Source organism: Oncorhynchus clarkii, unplaced genomic scaffold (assembly GCF_045791955.1).
Source record: "Oncorhynchus clarkii lewisi isolate Uvic-CL-2024 unplaced genomic scaffold, UVic_Ocla_1.0 unplaced_contig_4609_pilon_pilon, whole genome shotgun sequence".
Taxonomy (NCBI): Eukaryota; Metazoa; Chordata; class Actinopteri; order Salmoniformes; family Salmonidae; genus Oncorhynchus; species Oncorhynchus clarkii.
Genome location: NW_027258425.1, coordinates 52,501 through 71,542, shown reverse-complemented (window position 1 = coordinate 71,542; position 19,042 = coordinate 52,501). Strand labels below are relative to the sequence as shown.

At 43.2% G+C, this 19,042-nt stretch overlaps 1 protein-coding gene across 1 annotated transcript; it reads right to left on the bottom strand.

Moving 5' to 3' along the window:
• Positions 1-4,878: 4,878 nt before the first annotated feature.
• LOC139396912 (uncharacterized) lies at positions 4,879-5,370 on the bottom strand (the record flags this gene model as incomplete). The annotated part of the gene is made up of 1 exon (XM_071143842.1): positions 4,879-5,370. A coding segment is annotated over exon 1 (492 nt), but the record flags the coding sequence as incomplete, so codon positions are not given.
• Between the last annotated feature and the right edge of the window lie 13,672 nt (positions 5,371-19,042).

Genomic DNA, 19,042 nt, shown 5'->3' with positions numbered 1-19,042 from the left:
TATTAAAATAGTTTATATTATTAATTATTTTATTAAAGAAAGACACCCATGGATGTTTTTTGTTATTTTTTATGTTTGGCTCTACAGACCTAATGGAATGTTGGAGTGACTACAATAGGCCTGCTAATTCATCACATGAACAGATGTATTGATCTGATTCCAAATCCAACTGGAGGATATTTCCTTTAGACTGAGACAGATTACAATGAATGGGGGGGGGGGGGGGGGGGGGGGGGGTTGCAGGAGGAAATGGAAAAGACTGGACACAAAAATAGCAGAAAGACAAAGTGCAAAGACCATATGTGTGAATTACAGAGGTCTAATGCAAAGTTACCAACTCATTGGGCCTCGAGAGTTTAATAATTAGCGGAGTCCACGGTGGGAAATGTTTCAATTTTTTATTTCACCTTTATTTAACCAGGTAAGCTAGCTGAGAACAAGTTCTCATTTATAACTGCGACCTGGCCAAGACAAAGCATAGCAGTTCGACACAGACAACGACACAGAGTTACACATGGAACAAAACATACAGTCAATAACACAGTAGAAAAAAAAAGAAAACAAAGTCTATATACAGTGAGTGAAAATAAGGTCAGATAAGGGGGTTAAGGCAATAAATAGGCCATGGTGGCGAAGTCATTACAATATGGCAATTAAACACTGGAATGGTAGAAATAGGTCAAGCTGATACGGTAGCACTTTTTGAAAACAACGAAATGCTTATTAATATAAATAAAATCATAACTTTTAAATCAATCCAAAAACGTAATCTGGCCTAGAATCAGGCAATAGGCACTGTGACTCATCGCTGTGACTCATCGCTGTGACTCATCGCTGTGACTCATCGCTGTGACTCATCGCTGTGACTCATCGCTGTGACTCATCGCTGTGACTCATCGCTGTGACTCATCGCTGTGACTCATCGCTGTGACTCATCGCTGTGACTCATCGCTGTGACTCATCGCTGTGACTCATCGCTGTGACTCATCACTGTGGCTCATCACAGCCATCCTATACCCGCATAGATTATCTCACTACAGAACAGACACGACTGCCGTATTATGCACACTGTTCAGCAGTAACTTGCAAGTTTGTATGAATGTCTGGTAATTAAATGGGATAAATAGTTTAATCCATTCTCTGTTTTATACATTTATTTACAGGTAAATAATACTTAAAAAATAAAAATTATTAATAAAAATCAAGACTTGCTAAATGGAGATTTTTGTTTGTCGGTATGGATAATCGTTTGTCTCTAGATTAACTAACATAGTCCTCTTAACTGTAAATGTTTTTGCATGATTCTTTTTGAAGAATATAATTACTTACATTTGCTTCCATCCTAGTATTTTTGTCAGCCATCTTTGCTAAAGCAACTCGCCAGCCATGGGTTGCAGTTGTTCATGGGAGTTTTGGGAACCACCCGCTAAAATTCGGGAATGCCTGAACTTTTTATCCGCCTCACGTTCACAGCGCCCCAACGGTTCCCGCCCACTCCGCTTTTCATCGCTTTCCTTTGTGATGGGAGAGGCTATGATGACGCATGTTGCGCAGCTAAGAGTCGAGTGTGGCTAGTCAGCAACAACAGCAGCATGTCTAGTTAAAACTTGTAAAAGAAAGTGATGTTTGTTTCAATGGGCGAAGGGAGAATTAACTCGTAGTATTGGTCACTATCTGGGCGTTACTGTGGAATGCCAGTTAGCTACAGAAGGACAAGCCGGTGGTAAAGACCAGTACAACGGTGATGTATCGAGATGGTCGCCAACCTGAGTTGCTTCCCACCGAGCAGCAGTTGCTTCCCACCAAGTATCAGTTGCTTCCCACCGAGCAGCAGTTGCTTCCCACCGAGTATCAGTTGCTTCCCACCAGGCAGCAGTTGCTTCCCACCGAGTATCAGTTGCTTCCCACCGAGTATCAGTTGCTTTCCACCGAGTAGCAGTTGCTTCCCACCGAGTAGCAGTTGTTTCCCACCGAGCAGCAGTTGCTTCCCACCAGGCAGCTGTATCACGTCGCCGGCAGCAGCTAACGTGGCCAATTTGTTCCATCCCACTTGGATTTATTTTAGAGTAGGATAGCAGCCTCCTACACAATAAATCAATTTTAATATTGACAGTAACCATCTGGATGTCATGTGACACAGTCTACTGCTCAGGGGGGAGAGTGTGGGCTGTACGCCGGCAACACAACAACACAGGAATCCCGCTTTGCCGACTGCTGTCCTGCAGTAAAGAGAGGGAAGTAGCTGCTGTCCTGCAGTAAAGAGAGGGAAGTAGCTGCTGTCCTGCAGTAAAGAGACGGAAGTATCTGCTGTCCTGCAGTAAAGAGAGGGAAGTAGCTGCTGTCCTACAGTAAAGAAAGGGAGGTAGCTGCTGTCCTGCAGTAAAGAGAGGGAAGTAGCTGCCGTCCTGTAGTAAAGAGAGGGAAGTAGCTGCTGTCCTGCAGTAAAGAGAGGGAAGTAGCTGCTGTCCTACAGTAAAGAGAGGGAAGTAGCTGCTGTCCTGCAGTAAAGAGAGGGAAGTAGCTGCTGTCCTGCAGTAAAGAGAGGGAGGTAGCTGCTGTCCTACAGTAAAGAGAGGGAAGTAGCTGCTGTCCTGCATTAAAGAGAGGGAAGTAGCTGCTGTCCTGCAGTAAAGAGAGGGAAGTAGCTGCTGTCCTACAGTAAAGAGAGGGAAGTAGCTGCTGTCCTGCAGTAAAGAGAGGGAAGTAGCTGCTGTCCTGCAGTAAATAGAGGGAAGTAGCTGCTGTCCTGCAGTAAAGAGAGGGAAGTAGCTGCTGTCCTACAGTAAAGAGAGGGAAGTAGCTGCTGTCCTACAGTAAAGAGAGGGAAGTAGCTGCTGTCCTGCAGTAGAGGGAAGTAGCTGCTGTCCTGCAGTAAAGAGAGGGAAGTAGCTGCTGTCCTGCAGTAAAGAGAGGGAAGTAGCTGCTGTCCTGCAGTAGAGGGAAGTAGCTGCTGTCCTGCTGTAGAGGGAAGTAGCTGCTGTCCTGTAGTAAAGAGAGGGAAGTAGCTAGATAGCATAGCCAAGAAAACGGTTAAAGCACATTTATTGTAGTGATTTTCACAGTGGTTAAGGGCGCTGTACTGCAGCTCCAGCTGTGCCATCAGAGTCCCTGGGTTCGCGCCCAGGCTCTGTCGTAACCGGCCGCGACCGGGAGGTCCGTGGGGCGACGCACAATTGGCCTAGCGTCGCCCGGGTTAGGGAGGGCTTGGCCAGTAGGGATCTCCTTGTCTCATCGCGCACCAGGGTTCATGTGGCTGGCCGGGCACAGTGCGAGCTAGTCAAGGTTGCCAGGTGCATGGTGTTTCCTCCGACACATTGGTGCGGCTGACTTCCGGGTTGGATGTGCGCTGTGTTAAAGAAGCAGCGGCTTGGTTGGTTGTGTATCGGAGGACGCATGACTTTCAACCTTCGTCTCTCCCGAGCCCGTACGGGAGTTGTAGCGATGAGACAAGATAGTAGCTACTACAACAATTGGATAGCATGAAATTGGGGAGAAAAAGGGGTAAAATTTAAATAAAATAATAATAAAAAGTGTTACAGCGTCTCAAGAGGGACAAACAGTAATTTTGCTGCTTTTTTTTCTAGTTTTCTAGTAATGTATTTTTCAGGGAGTAACGCGAGGCAACAACGTTCTGCTAGAGTTCTGATATCAAATCAAATTTTATTTGTCACATACACATGGTTAGCAGATGTTAATGCGAGTGTAGCGAAATGCTTGTGCTTCTAGTTCCGACAATGCAGTAATAACCAACAAGTAATCTAACTAACAATTCCAAAACTACTGTCTTGTACACAGTGTAAGGGGATAAAGAATATGTACATAACGATATATGAATGAGTGATGGTGCAGAGCAGCATAGGCAAGATACAGTAGATGGTATCGAGTACAGTATATACATATGAGATGAGTATGTAAACAAAGTGGCATAGTTAAAGTGGCTAGTGATACATGTATTACATAAGGATACAGTCGATGATATAGAGTACAGTATATACGTATGCATATGAGATGAATAATGTAGGGTAAGTAACATTATATAAGGTAGCATTGTTTAAAGTGGCTAGTGATATATTTACCTCATTTCCCATCAATTCCCATTATTAAAGTGGCTGGAGTTGAGTCAGTGTCAGTGTGTTGGCAGCAGCCACTCAATGTTAGTGGTGGCTGTTTAACAGTCTGATTGATGGCCTTGAGATAGAAGCTGTTTTTCAGTCTCTCGGTCCCAGCTTTGATGCACCTGTACTGACCTCGCCTTCTGGATGATAGCGGGGTGAACAGGCAGTGGCTCGGGTGGTTGATGTCCTTGATGATCTTTATAGGAGCAATACCCGAACCTACACCTTTACAGAACTCATAATTACAGGTGAAAATACCGCCTACCACTCCCCGGGTAAAAAACATTGCCTCAACAAGCTGTGTTGCACATAACAAACAAGCTGGTTGAAAACCTCTGTTACAAGCTAAGGATTTATAAATGTGTAGAAGCAGAATAATCATACAATATTTCCAAGGGCCTATCCTAAAACAAAACAAGCACATTCTCGATAGCAGATGAATGTAAACAAACAACATAATCAATTGACAAAATGAGTGGAAGGAAAGTGGTTCTAGGGTCTTTGGCCTGGATAAACGCACACAGATGATCACAATGGATGTAGATGATGTCAACCAGCTAACGAGTTAGCTACTGAAGCTAGCTAACTGTCAGCGATGCTGTTGTAACAATTGAACTACTGTTTATGTGTGATTGGAGATTGTTCTGTTGGCTATGCTGTTGTTAACAATGTAACTACTGTTTACTGTTCCTGTCCCTGACCTGTCCCTGACCCGTCCATGTCCCCGTCCCTGACCCGTCCCTAACCCGTCTCTGTCCCTGACCTGTCCCTGACCCGTCCCTGTCCCTGTCCCTGACCCGTCCCTGTCCCTGACCCGTCCCTGTCCCTGTCCCTGTCCCTGACCCGTCCCTGTCCCTAACCCGTCCCTGACCTGTCCCTGACCCGTCCCTGTCCCTGACCCGTCCCTGACCTGTCCCTGACCCGTCCCTGTCCCTGACCCGTCCCTGTCCCTGACCTGTCCCTGTCCCTGACCAGTCCCTGTCCCTGACCCGTCCCTGTCCCTGACCCGTCCCTGTCCCTGACCAGTCCCTGTCCCTGACCCGTCCCTGTCCCTGACCCGTCCCTGTCCCTGACCCGTCCCTGACCCGTCCCTGTCCCTGTCCCTGACCCGTCCCTGTCCCTGACCCGTCCCTGTCCCTGACCCATCCCTGTCCCTGTCTCTGTTCCTGACCCGTCCCTGACCCGTTCCTGTCCCTGACCCGTCCCTGTCCCTGTCCCTGTCCCTGTCCCTGACCCGTTCCTGTCCCTGACCCATCCCTGTCACTGTCCCTGACCCGTCCCTGACCCGTTCCTGTCCCTGACCCGTCCCTGTCCCTGACCCGTCCCTGTCCCTGACCTGTCCCTGTCCCTGTCCCTGTCCCTGTCCTTGACCCGTCCCTGTCCCTGACCCGTCCCTGTCACTGTCCCTGACCTGTCCCTATCCCTGACTGAGAGACAACATACAACTGAAAAAGTTTCACTAGTCATACTACTGCTATGCACCGGTAGCTTCTGCTTGTCCATCAGCAACAGGATAGGTGCAGTGAAATTATCTAGTTTGATGAGCAATACTTTTACAGAACAGTAGAGAAAAGAGACTGAAAAGTTAAATAAAAATGTATTAATAAACAAAACGCTACCAATCTGAAAGGACACTTTTCTCGTATGAGGGCGAAATGTCAGCTGCTCAGGCACACCTAGAGCCCTATCTGTACCTGGTACCAGGAATACATTTGTAAGATGTCATTACTTGGCGTTTCCATGACAGCGAGGTGAATTCCATGCCTTCAGGTGTGTCTTCCGTACACTCACCTAGCCTGATCCCAGATCTGATAGTGCAGGGTTTATGACAAGGACCATAAATTGGCAAACAATTCTGGAACCAGACTCGTGCTCAGCTGCTGCTCCTATTTGATTAAGGCCAATCCCACATACTGTAGTTTGGAATGAGACACCAATTACCCGTAAGCAGATTAAGAACCACAAACATTTGAGATTTTCCTACGTTTCCCCCCCCTCATGGTATGCGAAGGGCTCATTAAAGTAAACATTTCATCGTTAGTCTACTACACCTGTTGTTTACGAGTAAAATTTGATTTAATGATTGGATGGCAATACTGGTCGTGGCGTGTCAGTCAAGAACGCTTAAAGAGTCTAGCCAGTGGAAAGCGTTGCTCCGTTGCGTTTCTGACAACCAGACTGAAATTTAAAGGAAAGACATCTAGTCTTTACTTGAACAGATTACCACAGAGCACAACGGTTCATAACTATTCATGAAATTTAAAGAAAAGACATAAACCATCTAGTCTTTACTTGAACAGATCACCACAGAGCACAACGGTTCATAACTATTCATGTAAATCAGTCAAATGTTCCTTTTTTTGTTTTGCCACAAAACACCACAACAACAACCCGGGTAATTACCATAAACGTAGGCCTACCCAATCAAATCAGACTATTTTTGATAAACAGCCATTGCAAAAGTATAATTATCTGGTGAATCAAAGTTTAATTACATTTTAATTCACGAGTGGGTAAGATGTTAACTCTTCTGCATGCTTCTTGGGTTCCGTACATGATCTACGTCATCGCACAGTACATTTTCAACGGCGTGGCATCGAAAAACAACAAGGCCCGAGTACCGAACAGCACCCTATTCCCTACGTAGTACACTACTTTTGACCAGGACCTATAGGGTTCTGGTGCACTATGTAGGGAATAGGGTGCCATTTGGGATTCAGGAAAAAACAAGGATGTATTGTCACATTTAAATGATCTTTGATTACAGTGATATATTAGAATGAAAACCCATTGGCTCGAGAGAAGAAGAAGAAGGAGAAGAAGAAGGAGAAGAAGAAGAAGAAGAAGAAGAAGAAGAAGAAGAAGAAGAAGAAGTAGAAGAAGAAGAAGAAGAAGTAGAAGAAGAAGAAGAAGAAGAAGAGGAAGAAGAAGAAGAAGAAGAAGAAGAAGAAGAAGAAGGAAGAAGAAGAAGAAGAAGAAGAAGAAGAAGAAGAAGAAGAAGAAGAAGAAGAAGAAGAAGAAGAAGAAGAAGAAGAAGAAGAAGAAGAAGAAGAAGAAGAAGTAGAAGAAGAAGAAGAAGAAGAAGAAGAAGAAGAAGAAGAAGAAGAGGAAGAAGAAGAAGAAGAAGAAGAAGAGGAAGAAGAAGAAGAAGAAGAAGAAGAAGAAGAGGAAGAAGAAGAAGAAGAAGAAGAGGAAGAAGAAGAAGAAAGAAGAAGAAGAAGTAGAAGAAGAAGAAGAAGAAGAAGAAGAAGTAGAAGAAGAAGAAGAAGAAGAAGAAGAAGAAGAAGAAGAAGAAGAAGAAGAAGAAGAAGAAGAAGAAGAAGAAGTAGAGTAGAAGAAGAAGAAGAAGAAGAAGAAGAGGAAGAAGAAGAAGAAGAAGAAGAAGAGGAAGAAGAAGAAGAAGAAGAAGAAGAAGAAGTAGAAGAAGAAGAAGAAGAAGAAGAAGAAGAAGAAGAAGAAGAAGAAGAGGAAGAAGAAGAAGAAGAAGAAGAAGAAGAAGAGGAAGAAGAAGAAGAAGAAGAAGAGGAAGAAGAAGAAGAAGAAGAAGAAGAAGAAGAAGAAGAGGAAGAAGAAGAAGAAGAGGAAGAAGAAGAAGTAGAAGAAGAAGAAGAAGAGGAAGAAGAAGAAGTAGAAGAAGAAGAAGAAGAAGAAGGAGAAGATAAATATAAATATTTATTATAAATAAATAATAATTAATCAATTATATTCTTAATCGAAGGTGACAGTTAAAACAAAACAAAATAAATGTTTTTTTAGAAACCCACTGAGGTGTTGTAAAGTCATCGAAAAGAGATGCCATGACGAACCCTAATTAACGATTATTGCAACACAAAATACCAACAACTAAAACGGGAAAAGGAAGAGAAGACAATTATCAAAGAAGGAAACAGACCAAATAATTAACAACCATGTCTGTGTCTCACAGCATCATTTAAAAAATACATTAACGTAGCATCAAGCCTAATCAATCTATTCACATAGAGGATATGGGGATGTCTTGATTATTAATGACTGGTCCCGACTGTGTCTGCATTACGTATCTAAAGTGACTGAGGCTGCATTACGTATCTAAAGTGACTGAGGCTGCATTACGTATCCAAAGTGACTGTCGGCATTACGTATCTAGAGTGACTGTGTCTGCATTACGTATCTAGAGTGACTGTGTCTGCATTACGTATCTATAGTGACTGTGTCTGCATTAGGTATCTAGAGTGACTGTGTCTGCATTACGTATCTAAAGTAACTGTGTCTGCATTACGTATCCAAAGTGACTGTCTGCATTACGTATCTAAAGTGACTGTCTGCATTACGTATCTAAAGTGACTGAGGCTGCATTACGTATCTAAAGTGACTGAGGCTGCATTACGTATCCAAAGTGACTGTCGGCATTACGTATCTAGAGTGACTGTGTCTGCATTACGTATCTAGAGTGACTGTGTCTGCATTACGTATCTATAGTGACTGTGTCTGCATTAGGTATCTAGAGTGACTGTGTCTGCATTACGTATCTAGAGTGACTGTGTCTGCATTACGTATCTAGAGTGACTGTGTCTGCATTAGGTATCTAAAGTGACTGAGGCTGCATTACGTATCTAAAGTGACTGTCTGCATTACGTATCTAAAGTGACTGTCTGCATTACGTATCTAAAGTGACTGAGGCTGCATTACGTATCTAGTGACTGTGTCTGCATTACGTATCTAGAGTGACTGTGTCTGCATTACGTATCTAGAGTGACTGTCTGCATTACGTATCTAAAGTGACTGAGGCTGCATTACGTATCTAGAGTGACTGAGGCTGCATTACGTATCTAGTGTGACTGTGTCTGAATTACGTATCTAGAGTGACTGTGTCTGCATTACGTATCTAGAGTGACTGTCTGCATTACGTATCTAAAGTGACTGTCTGCATTACGTATCTAGTGTGACTGTGTCTGCATTACGTATCTAGAGTGACTGTGTCTGCATTACGTATCTAAAGTGACTGTCTGCATTACGTATCTAAAGTGACTGAGTCTGCATTACGTATCTAAAGTGACTGAGGCTGCATTACGTATCTAGAGTGACTGTGTCTGCATTACGTATCTAGAGTGACTGTGTCTGCATTACGTATCTAGAGTGACTGTGTCTGCATTACGTATCTAGAGTGACTGTGTCTGCATTACGTATCTAAAGTGACTGTGTCTGCATTACGTATCTAGAGTGACTGTGTCTGCATTACGTATCTAGAGTGACTGAGGCTGCATTACGTATCTAGAGTGACTGTGTCTGCATTACGTATCTAGAGTGACTGTGTCTGAATTACGTATCTAGAGTGACTGAGGCTGCATTACGTATCTAGAGTGACTGTGTCTGCATTACGTATCTAAAGAGACTGTGTCTGCATTACGTATCTAAAGTGACTGTCTGCATTACGTATCTAGAGTGACTGAGGCTGCATTACGTATCTAAAGTGACTGTGTCTGCATTACGTATCTAGAGTGACTGTGTCTGCATTACGTATCTAGAGTGACTGTGTCTGCATTACGTATCTAAAGTGACTGTGTCTGCATTACGTATCTAGAGTGACTGTGTCTGAATTACGTATCTAAAGTGACTGTGTCTGCATTACGTATCTAAAGTGACTGTCTGCATTACGTATCTAGAGTGACTGTGTCTGAATTACGTATCTAAAGTGACTGTGTCTGCATTACGTATCTAGAGTGACTGTGTCTGAATTACGTATCTAGAGTGACTGAGGCTGCATTACGTATCTAGAGTGACTGTGTCTGCATTACGTATCTAAAGTGACTGTGTCTGCATTACGTATCTAGAGTGACTGTGTCTGCATTACGTATCTAAAGTGACTGTGTCTGCATTACGTATCTAGAGTGACTGTGTCTGCATTACGTATCTAGTGTGACTGTGTCTGCATTACGTATCTAGAGTGACTGTGTCTGCATTACGTATCTAGAGTGACTGTGTCTGCATTACGTATCTAAAGTGACTGAGGCTGCATTACGTATCTAAAGTGACTGTGTCTGAAACTCATCTCTCTAAAGTGACTGTCTGCATTACGTATCTAAAGTGACTGTCTGCATTACGTATCTAAAGTGACTGTGTCTGAAACTCATCTCTCTAAAGTGACTGTCTGCATTACGTATCTAAAGTGACTGTCTGCATTACGTATCTAGAGTGACTGTGTCTGCATTACGTATCTAAAGTGACTGAGGCTGCATTACGTATCTAAAGTGACTGTCTGCATTACGTATCTAGAGTGACTGTGTCTGCATTACGTATCTAGAGTGACTGTGTCTGCATTACGTATCTAAAGTGACTGTGTCTGCATTACGTATCTAGAGTGACTGTGTCTGCATTACGTATCTAGTGTGACTGTGTCTGCATTACGTATCTAGAGTGACTGTGTCTGCATTACGTATCTAGAGTGACTGTGTCTGCATTACGTATCTAAAGTGAATGTCTGCATTACGTATCTAAAGTGACTGTGTCTGCATTACGTATCCAAAGTGACTGTCTGCATTACGTATCTAAAGTGACTGTCTGCATTACGTATCTAGAGTGACTGTGTCTGCATTACGTATCTAAAGTGACTGTCTGCATTACGTATCTAAAGTGACTGTCTGCATTACGTATCTAAAGTGACTGAGTCTGCATTACGTATCTAAAGTGACTGAGGCTGCATTACGTATCTAAAGTGACTGTCTGCATTACGTATCTAGAGTGACTGTGTCTGCATTACGTATCTAGAGTGACTGTGTCTGCATTACGTATCTAAAGTGACTGTGTCTGCATTACGTATCTAGAGTGACTGTGTCTGCATTACGTATCTAGAGTGACTGTGTCTGCATTACGTATCTAAAGTGACTGTGTCTGCATTACGTATCTAGAGTGACTGAGGCTGCATTACGTATCTAAAGTGACTGTCTGCATTACGTATCTAGAGTGACTGTGTCTGCATTACGTATCTAAAGTGACTGTCTGCATTACGTATCTAAAGTGACTGTGTCTGAAACTCATCTCTCTGAAGTGACTCACAGGATATGGTAAAATTGCAGTAACAAAAACAAATCCACTATTAGCCAACATTATTAGCCAACATGTCTTAGGGCTACATGGGATTATCCAAGAGGATATCTACTCGAGGCATACATTGGCCAATAGACTGTATTTAACATTTCTTATAGGAATTGATGTGTGATTTCTTTAAAACGGCGTAGATTGTCATTTCATTCTCAGCATCTCAAGGACACTGTTATTAATATAACTGTTTCATCAGATGAACAAATATACTCATTATCGGAGTAAATTGGAGAGAGGCGTCAGGAAAAAATGGAGCCGCACTCAAGAAAAGAGAAACCTAAAGATAAATATTATTCACAATAACGGTGATTCATCGTCCACTAATTACGTCTATGCTTCATCGTTACCTGTAATAACCGGTTGTTTTAGATTGTTTTGTTTAGCTTAGCTCTGAGAAAAGCATTGTTTGTCACGAGTTGACATCCCTGTAGTTGAAATGGAGTGTGGTGTCCAGATCTGAACAGTATCTATCAATCAGGTTCGCCGAGTCAAACGGCACGCAAGAAGTGTGTTTGTGTTTGTATGTGTGGGGGAGGAGGGGGGGGGGGGGGGGGGTCCAATGCCGCTACGTCCAATGCCATTGTTTGTGTAGATTTTTACAAAACATTAAGGACACCTGCTCTTTCCATGACATAGGCTGACTCGGTGAATCCAGGTGAAGGTTATGATCCCTTATTGATGTCACATGTTAAATCCACTTCAGTCAGTGTAGATGAAGGGGAGGAGACGGGGTAAAGAAGGATTTTTAAGCCTTGAGACAATAGAGACACGGATTGCCATTCAAAAGGTATATTGGCAAGACAAAATATTGAAGTGCCTTTGAACAGGGATATGGTAGTAGGTGCCAGGTGCACCGGTTTGTGTCAAGAACTGCAACCCTGCTGGGTTTTACACCCTCAACAGTTTCCTGTGTGTTTCAAGAATGATCCACCACCCAAAGGACCTGCAGCCAGCTTGACACAGCAGTGGGAAGCATTGGAGTCAACATCAGCCAGCATCCCTGTGGAATGCTTTCCACACCTTGTAGAGTCCATGTCCTGCAACTCAATATTCAGGAAGGTGCTCCTAATGTTTAGTGTACCATAATTTGCAAATAAATTCATTCAAAATCCTACAATGTGATTTTCTGGATTTCTTTTCCTCCTTTTGTCTGTCATAGTTGAAGTGTACCTATGATGAAAATTACAGGCCTCTCTCATCTTTTTAAGTGGGAGAACTTGCACAATTGGTGGCTGACTAAATACTTTTTTGCCCCACTGTATGTAGACATACGGGCTCTGGATCCAACTATAGGCCTCAACCTCAAACTAACGTAAAATATAAGCACCACATAAAAGTCTGGAAATTATACAGTTTATCTTCTCCATGTCTTTTTCAGGATTAAGGTAACAGACTTTTGTGGATGAGTGGTTATATGATAAAACTACACTGCTCTCTGTGATTACCATGTCCTGATTTTCTCCTAGTGGGTCATGGTTGAGTCATTCCACAGATTAAGGTCTGTATGAAGGGTGTGCGTGTCTGTGTGTGTGCGTGTGCGTGTGTGTGTGTGTGTGTGCATGCTTCCTCCTCCTCCTCCTCCTCCCTATCAGTGACAGCTCACTTAAGCGATTAAGGAATGAAAGATCCTGAGTCTTTTTTCCCCTGTAGAAACATGTTCTGCACAGACAGGCCCTCCGCTCCACTGTTTCATTGGATTAGAGAAGAAGTCAGGATTAATCAACTTTAAAAAGCTGCAAGGCGATGAAGTCGTCATGAAGAAGAAGAAGAACCTTTTTTTAAACTTCTCTCCCATTACAGAGAGTTGTCAGAGAGGAGAGAGCGTGTGTATAGGGAATGGTTTAACGTAGGGAAACATCGGTTTCTGGAAAACGTCGGTTTGGGGAAAAACGATGGTTAGTCACAACGGATAGATGTCAACGAATATGCAACAGTCGTTTTAAATTTTCCCACCGCTACCGTTGGTACAGAAGTCAAAGAGACAGGCCAAAAGTATGGCTTCAGAACCAAGCCTCTTAACTCTTTGTGAATGTGGAAGCCTACTTATTCAACTGTTAGACAGATTTGAATAATTAGTCAAAGTTGGAATGCCACAATTAATTAAACCCAATGTGTCCTACATCAGTGCCGTGGTGATGACTGATTATATGTGGTCCCATGAGCACCAACATGCAAAGTTCATAAGAGCATGTCAAATAGGGTATTCAAAAAGTATAATCCTTACCAATTAGAAATAAGTAGTGAAATGTAGTTTTTTTTTTGGGGGGGGGGGGGTTAAACAACTGATTGACCAACCTCAGTTCAATTATTTAAATTCCATTTTGTCCGTTTTTTTCTTTCTATGAGCTCGATCGTTGTCACGACTACCACCGAAGGTGGCTCCCCTTCCTGTTCGGGTGGCGCTCGGCGTTCGTCGTCGTCGGTCTACTAGCTGCCACTGAAGGTGGCTCCCCTTCCTGTTCGGGTGGCGCTCGGCGGTCGTCGTCGCCGGTCTATTAGCTGCCACCGATCCCTTTTTCCTTTTTGTTTGGTTTTGTCTCATTGTTTTCACCTGTTCCTTGTTGTGGTTTTGGGATGGGTGTTATTTAAGTTTGTTTTGCCCGCTGGTTTTTGTGCTTGTTGTTATTGTTACGTTTGTGGTGTATCGTTGTCTTTTGGGTTTTCACTGTCCGGGTTTTGTAACAGTGATTTTGGGTTTGTTTGCACCTGTGTTTAGGGCTTCACCCAAGTTTGGACCTGTTATTTTGTAGAGGAATATTAAAGTATTTTTTCCCCGTTTACTTCTCTGCGTCTGACTCCACACCCGTCACACACCCACCGTTACAATCGTTTCGTTTTCGTGTCGTATCTCTCAAGATAAATCAGATCAAGCCCAAAACTGTGCGATGTTGTACTGAGTTGGGTTTTCTAACAGGCTAAAATTCGACATAGTATAGCACAGAAAACGTGGTAATGAAACTACAATGACCATAATCCATTGCAGCACCCGCGTACTTGTCCGGTCTGTGTGGAACGAGCACTAGAGATGGAGAGATCGTACGGGATAGAAAGCAGTTGCTTCACAAGGTATCTCTACCTGAATTTCCAGGATCTAAGTGATTGTTAGTTGGTACTCAGCAGTCATACAAGTCTGCCTTATTATCTAAAATTGTGATCGTGACAGACAGCATAGACAGCAGCTCTGTAGAGATGAGATGATAACTTGGACTTAAATAATAAAGTCGTCAAATAAACAAATGTAAAATATACAACAACTGAAATATTTTATTAATGCAACCGCTGTGTCAGATTTCAAAAAAGCTGTACGGAAAAAGCAAACCATGCAATAATCTGAGTCGAAGCTCAGAGACCCAACCAGCCAAAAAGATATCTCCATATTGTGCAGTCAACAGAAGTCAGAAAAATCATTATAAATATTCACTTACCTTTGATGATCTTCATCAGAATGCACTCCCAGGAATCCCAGTTCCACAATAAATGTTTGATTTGTTCGATAATGTCCATCATTTATGTCCAAATAGCTACTTTTGTTAGCGCGTTTGGTAAACATATCAAAACTCACGTAGCGCGTTCACTAGTTGCAGACGAAATGTCAAAAAAATGATGTATTGAATCAATCTTTAGGGTGTTTTTAACATACGTCTTCAATAATATTCCAACCGGAGAATTCCTTTGTCTTCAGAAAAGCAATGGAACGGGAACTACCTCTCATGTGAATGCCCGTGACCAGCGCGTGGCTGCTGCCAGACCTCTGACTCAAGCCCCTCTCATTCAGCCCCACTTCACAGTAGAAGCCTCAAACAACGTTCTAAAGACTGTTGACATCTAGTGGAAGCCTTAGGAAGTGCAACATGACCAATATCCCACTGTATCGTCAATAGGGGCTGAGTTGAAAATCGACCAACCTTTTTCTCAGGTTTTTGCATGCCATGTTAGTTCAGTTCAACTAACAGACATCATTCATACAGTTTTAGAAACGTCAGAGTGTTTTCTATCCAAATATACTAATAATATGCATATATTAGCAACTGGGACTGAGGAGCAGGCAGTTTACGCTGGGCACCTCTGGGCACCTTATTCATCCTAGCTACTCAATACTGCCCCCAGCCATAAGAAGTTAAGGAGAAGTGTATCTATATTTCCATGTATAACACTTGTATTTTCATCAACATTTATGATGAGTATTTCTGTAAATTGATGTGGCTCTCTGCAAACTCACTGGATGTTTTAGGAACTACTAAACATAACATGCCAATACTGAGATTTTTTTATATAAATATGAACTTTTTGTACTATACTGAACTGAACTCAACTGTACTGAACTCAACTGTACTGTACTCTACTGAACTGAACTCAACTGTACTGAACTCTACTGTACTGAACTCTACTGTACTGAACTCAACTCAACTGTACTGTACTGTACTGTACTGAACTCAACTGTACTGAACTCTACTGTACTGAACTCTACTGTACTGAACTCTACTGTACTGAACTCAACTGTACTGAACTCAACCGTACTGAACTCAACTGTACTGAACTCAACTGTACTGAACTCAACTGTACTGAACTGTGTAGAGTAATAGCCATCTATATAAAAGAGGATATTGCATATTTGTACCTTTGCGTATCAATTTAGGATACATCACCATGAAGACAAAAACATTTTTACATCCATAATTGTACATTTCTGTGTAGCTACAGATCAGGGAACCATGATTCAATTCCGTTACCGTAATTACATTACTGGGATGTAAATCCACTTCATTTAAATGTAGTTCAATAACCTAATTTTTTTATTATTATTTTTTATTCAAAGTCAATGTGTCATGTCATTACAGATGTCAGATCTTAATTTGATCACAGATGTCAGATCTTAATTTGATCACTCTATTGTCTAGGGAGAATTTTCCTGGAAATTCAAATGAGCCTTGTGATTCCTTGAAAACATGCAGTTTTCCTTCTCTCCAAGCGGGGGGGGGGGGGGGGGGGGTTTATCGGAATCAAGCCTGCTATTTAAAATGATATTATCTCTCGCAAGTTCAAGCGCTAGGCCATATTATTGCAACACTAATATACAAACATGTATCTGAAATGAAGCCTCAGCAACCGTCGTTTCACATAGCTTAATAAGACAATAAAGATATTGGTCTCCACTAGGCTATGACATACAAGTGTGAAACGTATTCTAAGGTTACTAATGAACTGGCAGTATTGACTTCCATCATGGCCTGGGGTGGACTAGCAGTTAGGACTGCTGTCTTCAGGGCTTGCATATAGGCCTACCTTGGTGGCTTGGGTTTGATGCCGAACCACGCCCTTCAAACACAAATAATTCTACCCCCCCCCCCCCGAAGTAACTTGATTTATACTGAACAAAAATATTCATATTGAAATTGACATTATTTTTCTATTCTAAAACATGTCTGAATAATGAAGGCCTCCCGATTGGAACAGCGGTCTAAGGCACTGCATCGCATCACTACAGACCCAGGTTCGATCCCAGATTGTGTGACAGCCAGCCGTGACCTGGGAGACCCATGAGGCGGAGCACAATTGGCCCAGCGTCGTCAGGGTTAGGGATGGGTTTTGGCCGGCAGGGATGTCTTTGTCCCATCGCGCTCTAGTGACTCCTTGTGGCGGGCCGATGCGCCTGCAAGCTGACATCGGTCGTCAGTTGTACGATGTTTCCTCTGACCCGTTGGTGCGGCTGGCAAGTTGAAGCTAAAGTTTGGTTGTTGTCTTGGTCATAATAGTGGTTTTACCACAAAGAAGGCAACAGACTTGCGCAACAATTGATAAATTGAAATATCAGGAAATAAATGAAAGCGGCTACCTCCCTCGTAAAACAACTCGTCAGAAATGAAATTATGGATTATAATTATATAACAGCAGTAGAACTTTTAAATCTTTTAACTTCAATGACCTTTCAAGCACCAACTCGTCTGTGGAGAGCAAATGTCGGATTTTCAAAGAAAGCTTTTCCCATGGCATGATGACTGAATTGCACATTGCATTCAACAAAGACAAATACACCAAATGACCAAAAGTATGTGGACACCTGAACATCTCATTTGAAAATCATGGGCATTAATATGGAGTTGGTCCCCCCCTTTGCTGCTATAACAGCCTCCACTCTTCTGGGAAGTCATTAATATGGAGTTGGTCCCCCCTTTGTTGCTATAACAGCCTCCACTCTTCTGGGAAGGCTTTCCACTAGAACATTGTTGGAACATTGCTGCTTTAACAGCCTCCACTTTTCTGGGAAGGCTTTCCACTAGATGTTGGAACATTGCTGCTATAACAGCCTCCACTCTTCTGGGAAGGCTTTCCACTAGATGTAGGAACATTGCTGCTATAACAGCCTCCACTTTTCTGGGAAGGCTTTCCACTAGATGTAGGAACGTTGGTGCTATAACAGCCTCCACTTTTCTGGGAAGGCTTTCCACTAAATGTTGGAACATTGCTACAGAGACTTGCTATCGTTCAGCCACAGATAGTAACTAGAACAGTACTGTTTCCTCCCGACAGTACTAGTTCCTCCAGACAGTACTAGTTCCTCCAGAGAGTACTAGTTCCTCCAGACAGTACTAGTTCCTCCAGACAGTACAGCCCACAGATAGTAACTAAAACAGTAAAAGTTCCTCCAGACAGTACTAGTTCCTCCAGACAGTACTGACTGTCTGTCTGTCTGTCTGTTCCATGAGAGAGAGAGAGAGAGAGAGAGAGAGAGAGAGAGAGAGAGAGAGAGAGAGAGAGAGAGAGAGAGAGGAGAGAGAGAGAGAGAGGGATGGATCCTGGCTGTCGGATCCTGGCTGGTAATTGTCGCTGCTGCTTGGCCCGTCAGAATTTATGTGAGTATTCCACAATAACACACACAGACACACACACACACAGACACACACACACACAGACACACACACACACAGACAGACACACACACACACAGACACACACACACACAGACACACACACACACAGACACACACACACACAGACAGACACACACACACACAGACACACACACACACAGACACACACACACACAGACACACACACACACAGACAGACACACACACACACAGACACACACACACACAGACACACACACACACAGACACACACACACACACACAGACACACACACACACAGACACACACACACACAGACACACACACACACAGACACACACACACACCCCCCCAACAGGCTGATGTGTAAATCAAAGTGGACAGGGCCTCCGTCAGGGGAGACTGACCTGTAAAGAGTCTCAATCAGAGCAGTTCGCAGCACACACACACATACACTCACACGCACGTATGCACGCACACACTCACACACGCACTTATGCACGCACGCAGGCACGCACACACACTCACACACACACACACACACACACACACACACACAGGTAGAGATGATCTGTATTGGTTGTTTGAGGTAGAGGTTGTGTCACGCCCTGACCTTAGAGATCCTTATTTATTCTCTATGTTTGGTTAGGTCAGGGTGTGACTCGGGTGACCCGTTTGGGTTTTGTGGGGTGTAATTTTCTGTCTGTGCCTGACGGAACTGTTCGCTTTCATTTTTTGGAATTTGTTATTTTTGTTTTGAGTGTTTCTTGAAAATAAATATCATGAACACTTTCCACGCTGCGCTTTGGTACACTCTTCCTTCCACCGACGACGAGCGTTACAGAACACCCCACCAAAGAAGGACCAAGCAGCGTGGCCAGGAGGACTGGACATGGGAGGAAATCCTGCAGGGAGAAGGACCCTGGACAAGGCCGGGGAGTATCGCCCTCCAAGGGAGCAGATGGAGGCAGCGAGAGAAGAACGGCGACGATACGAAGAGT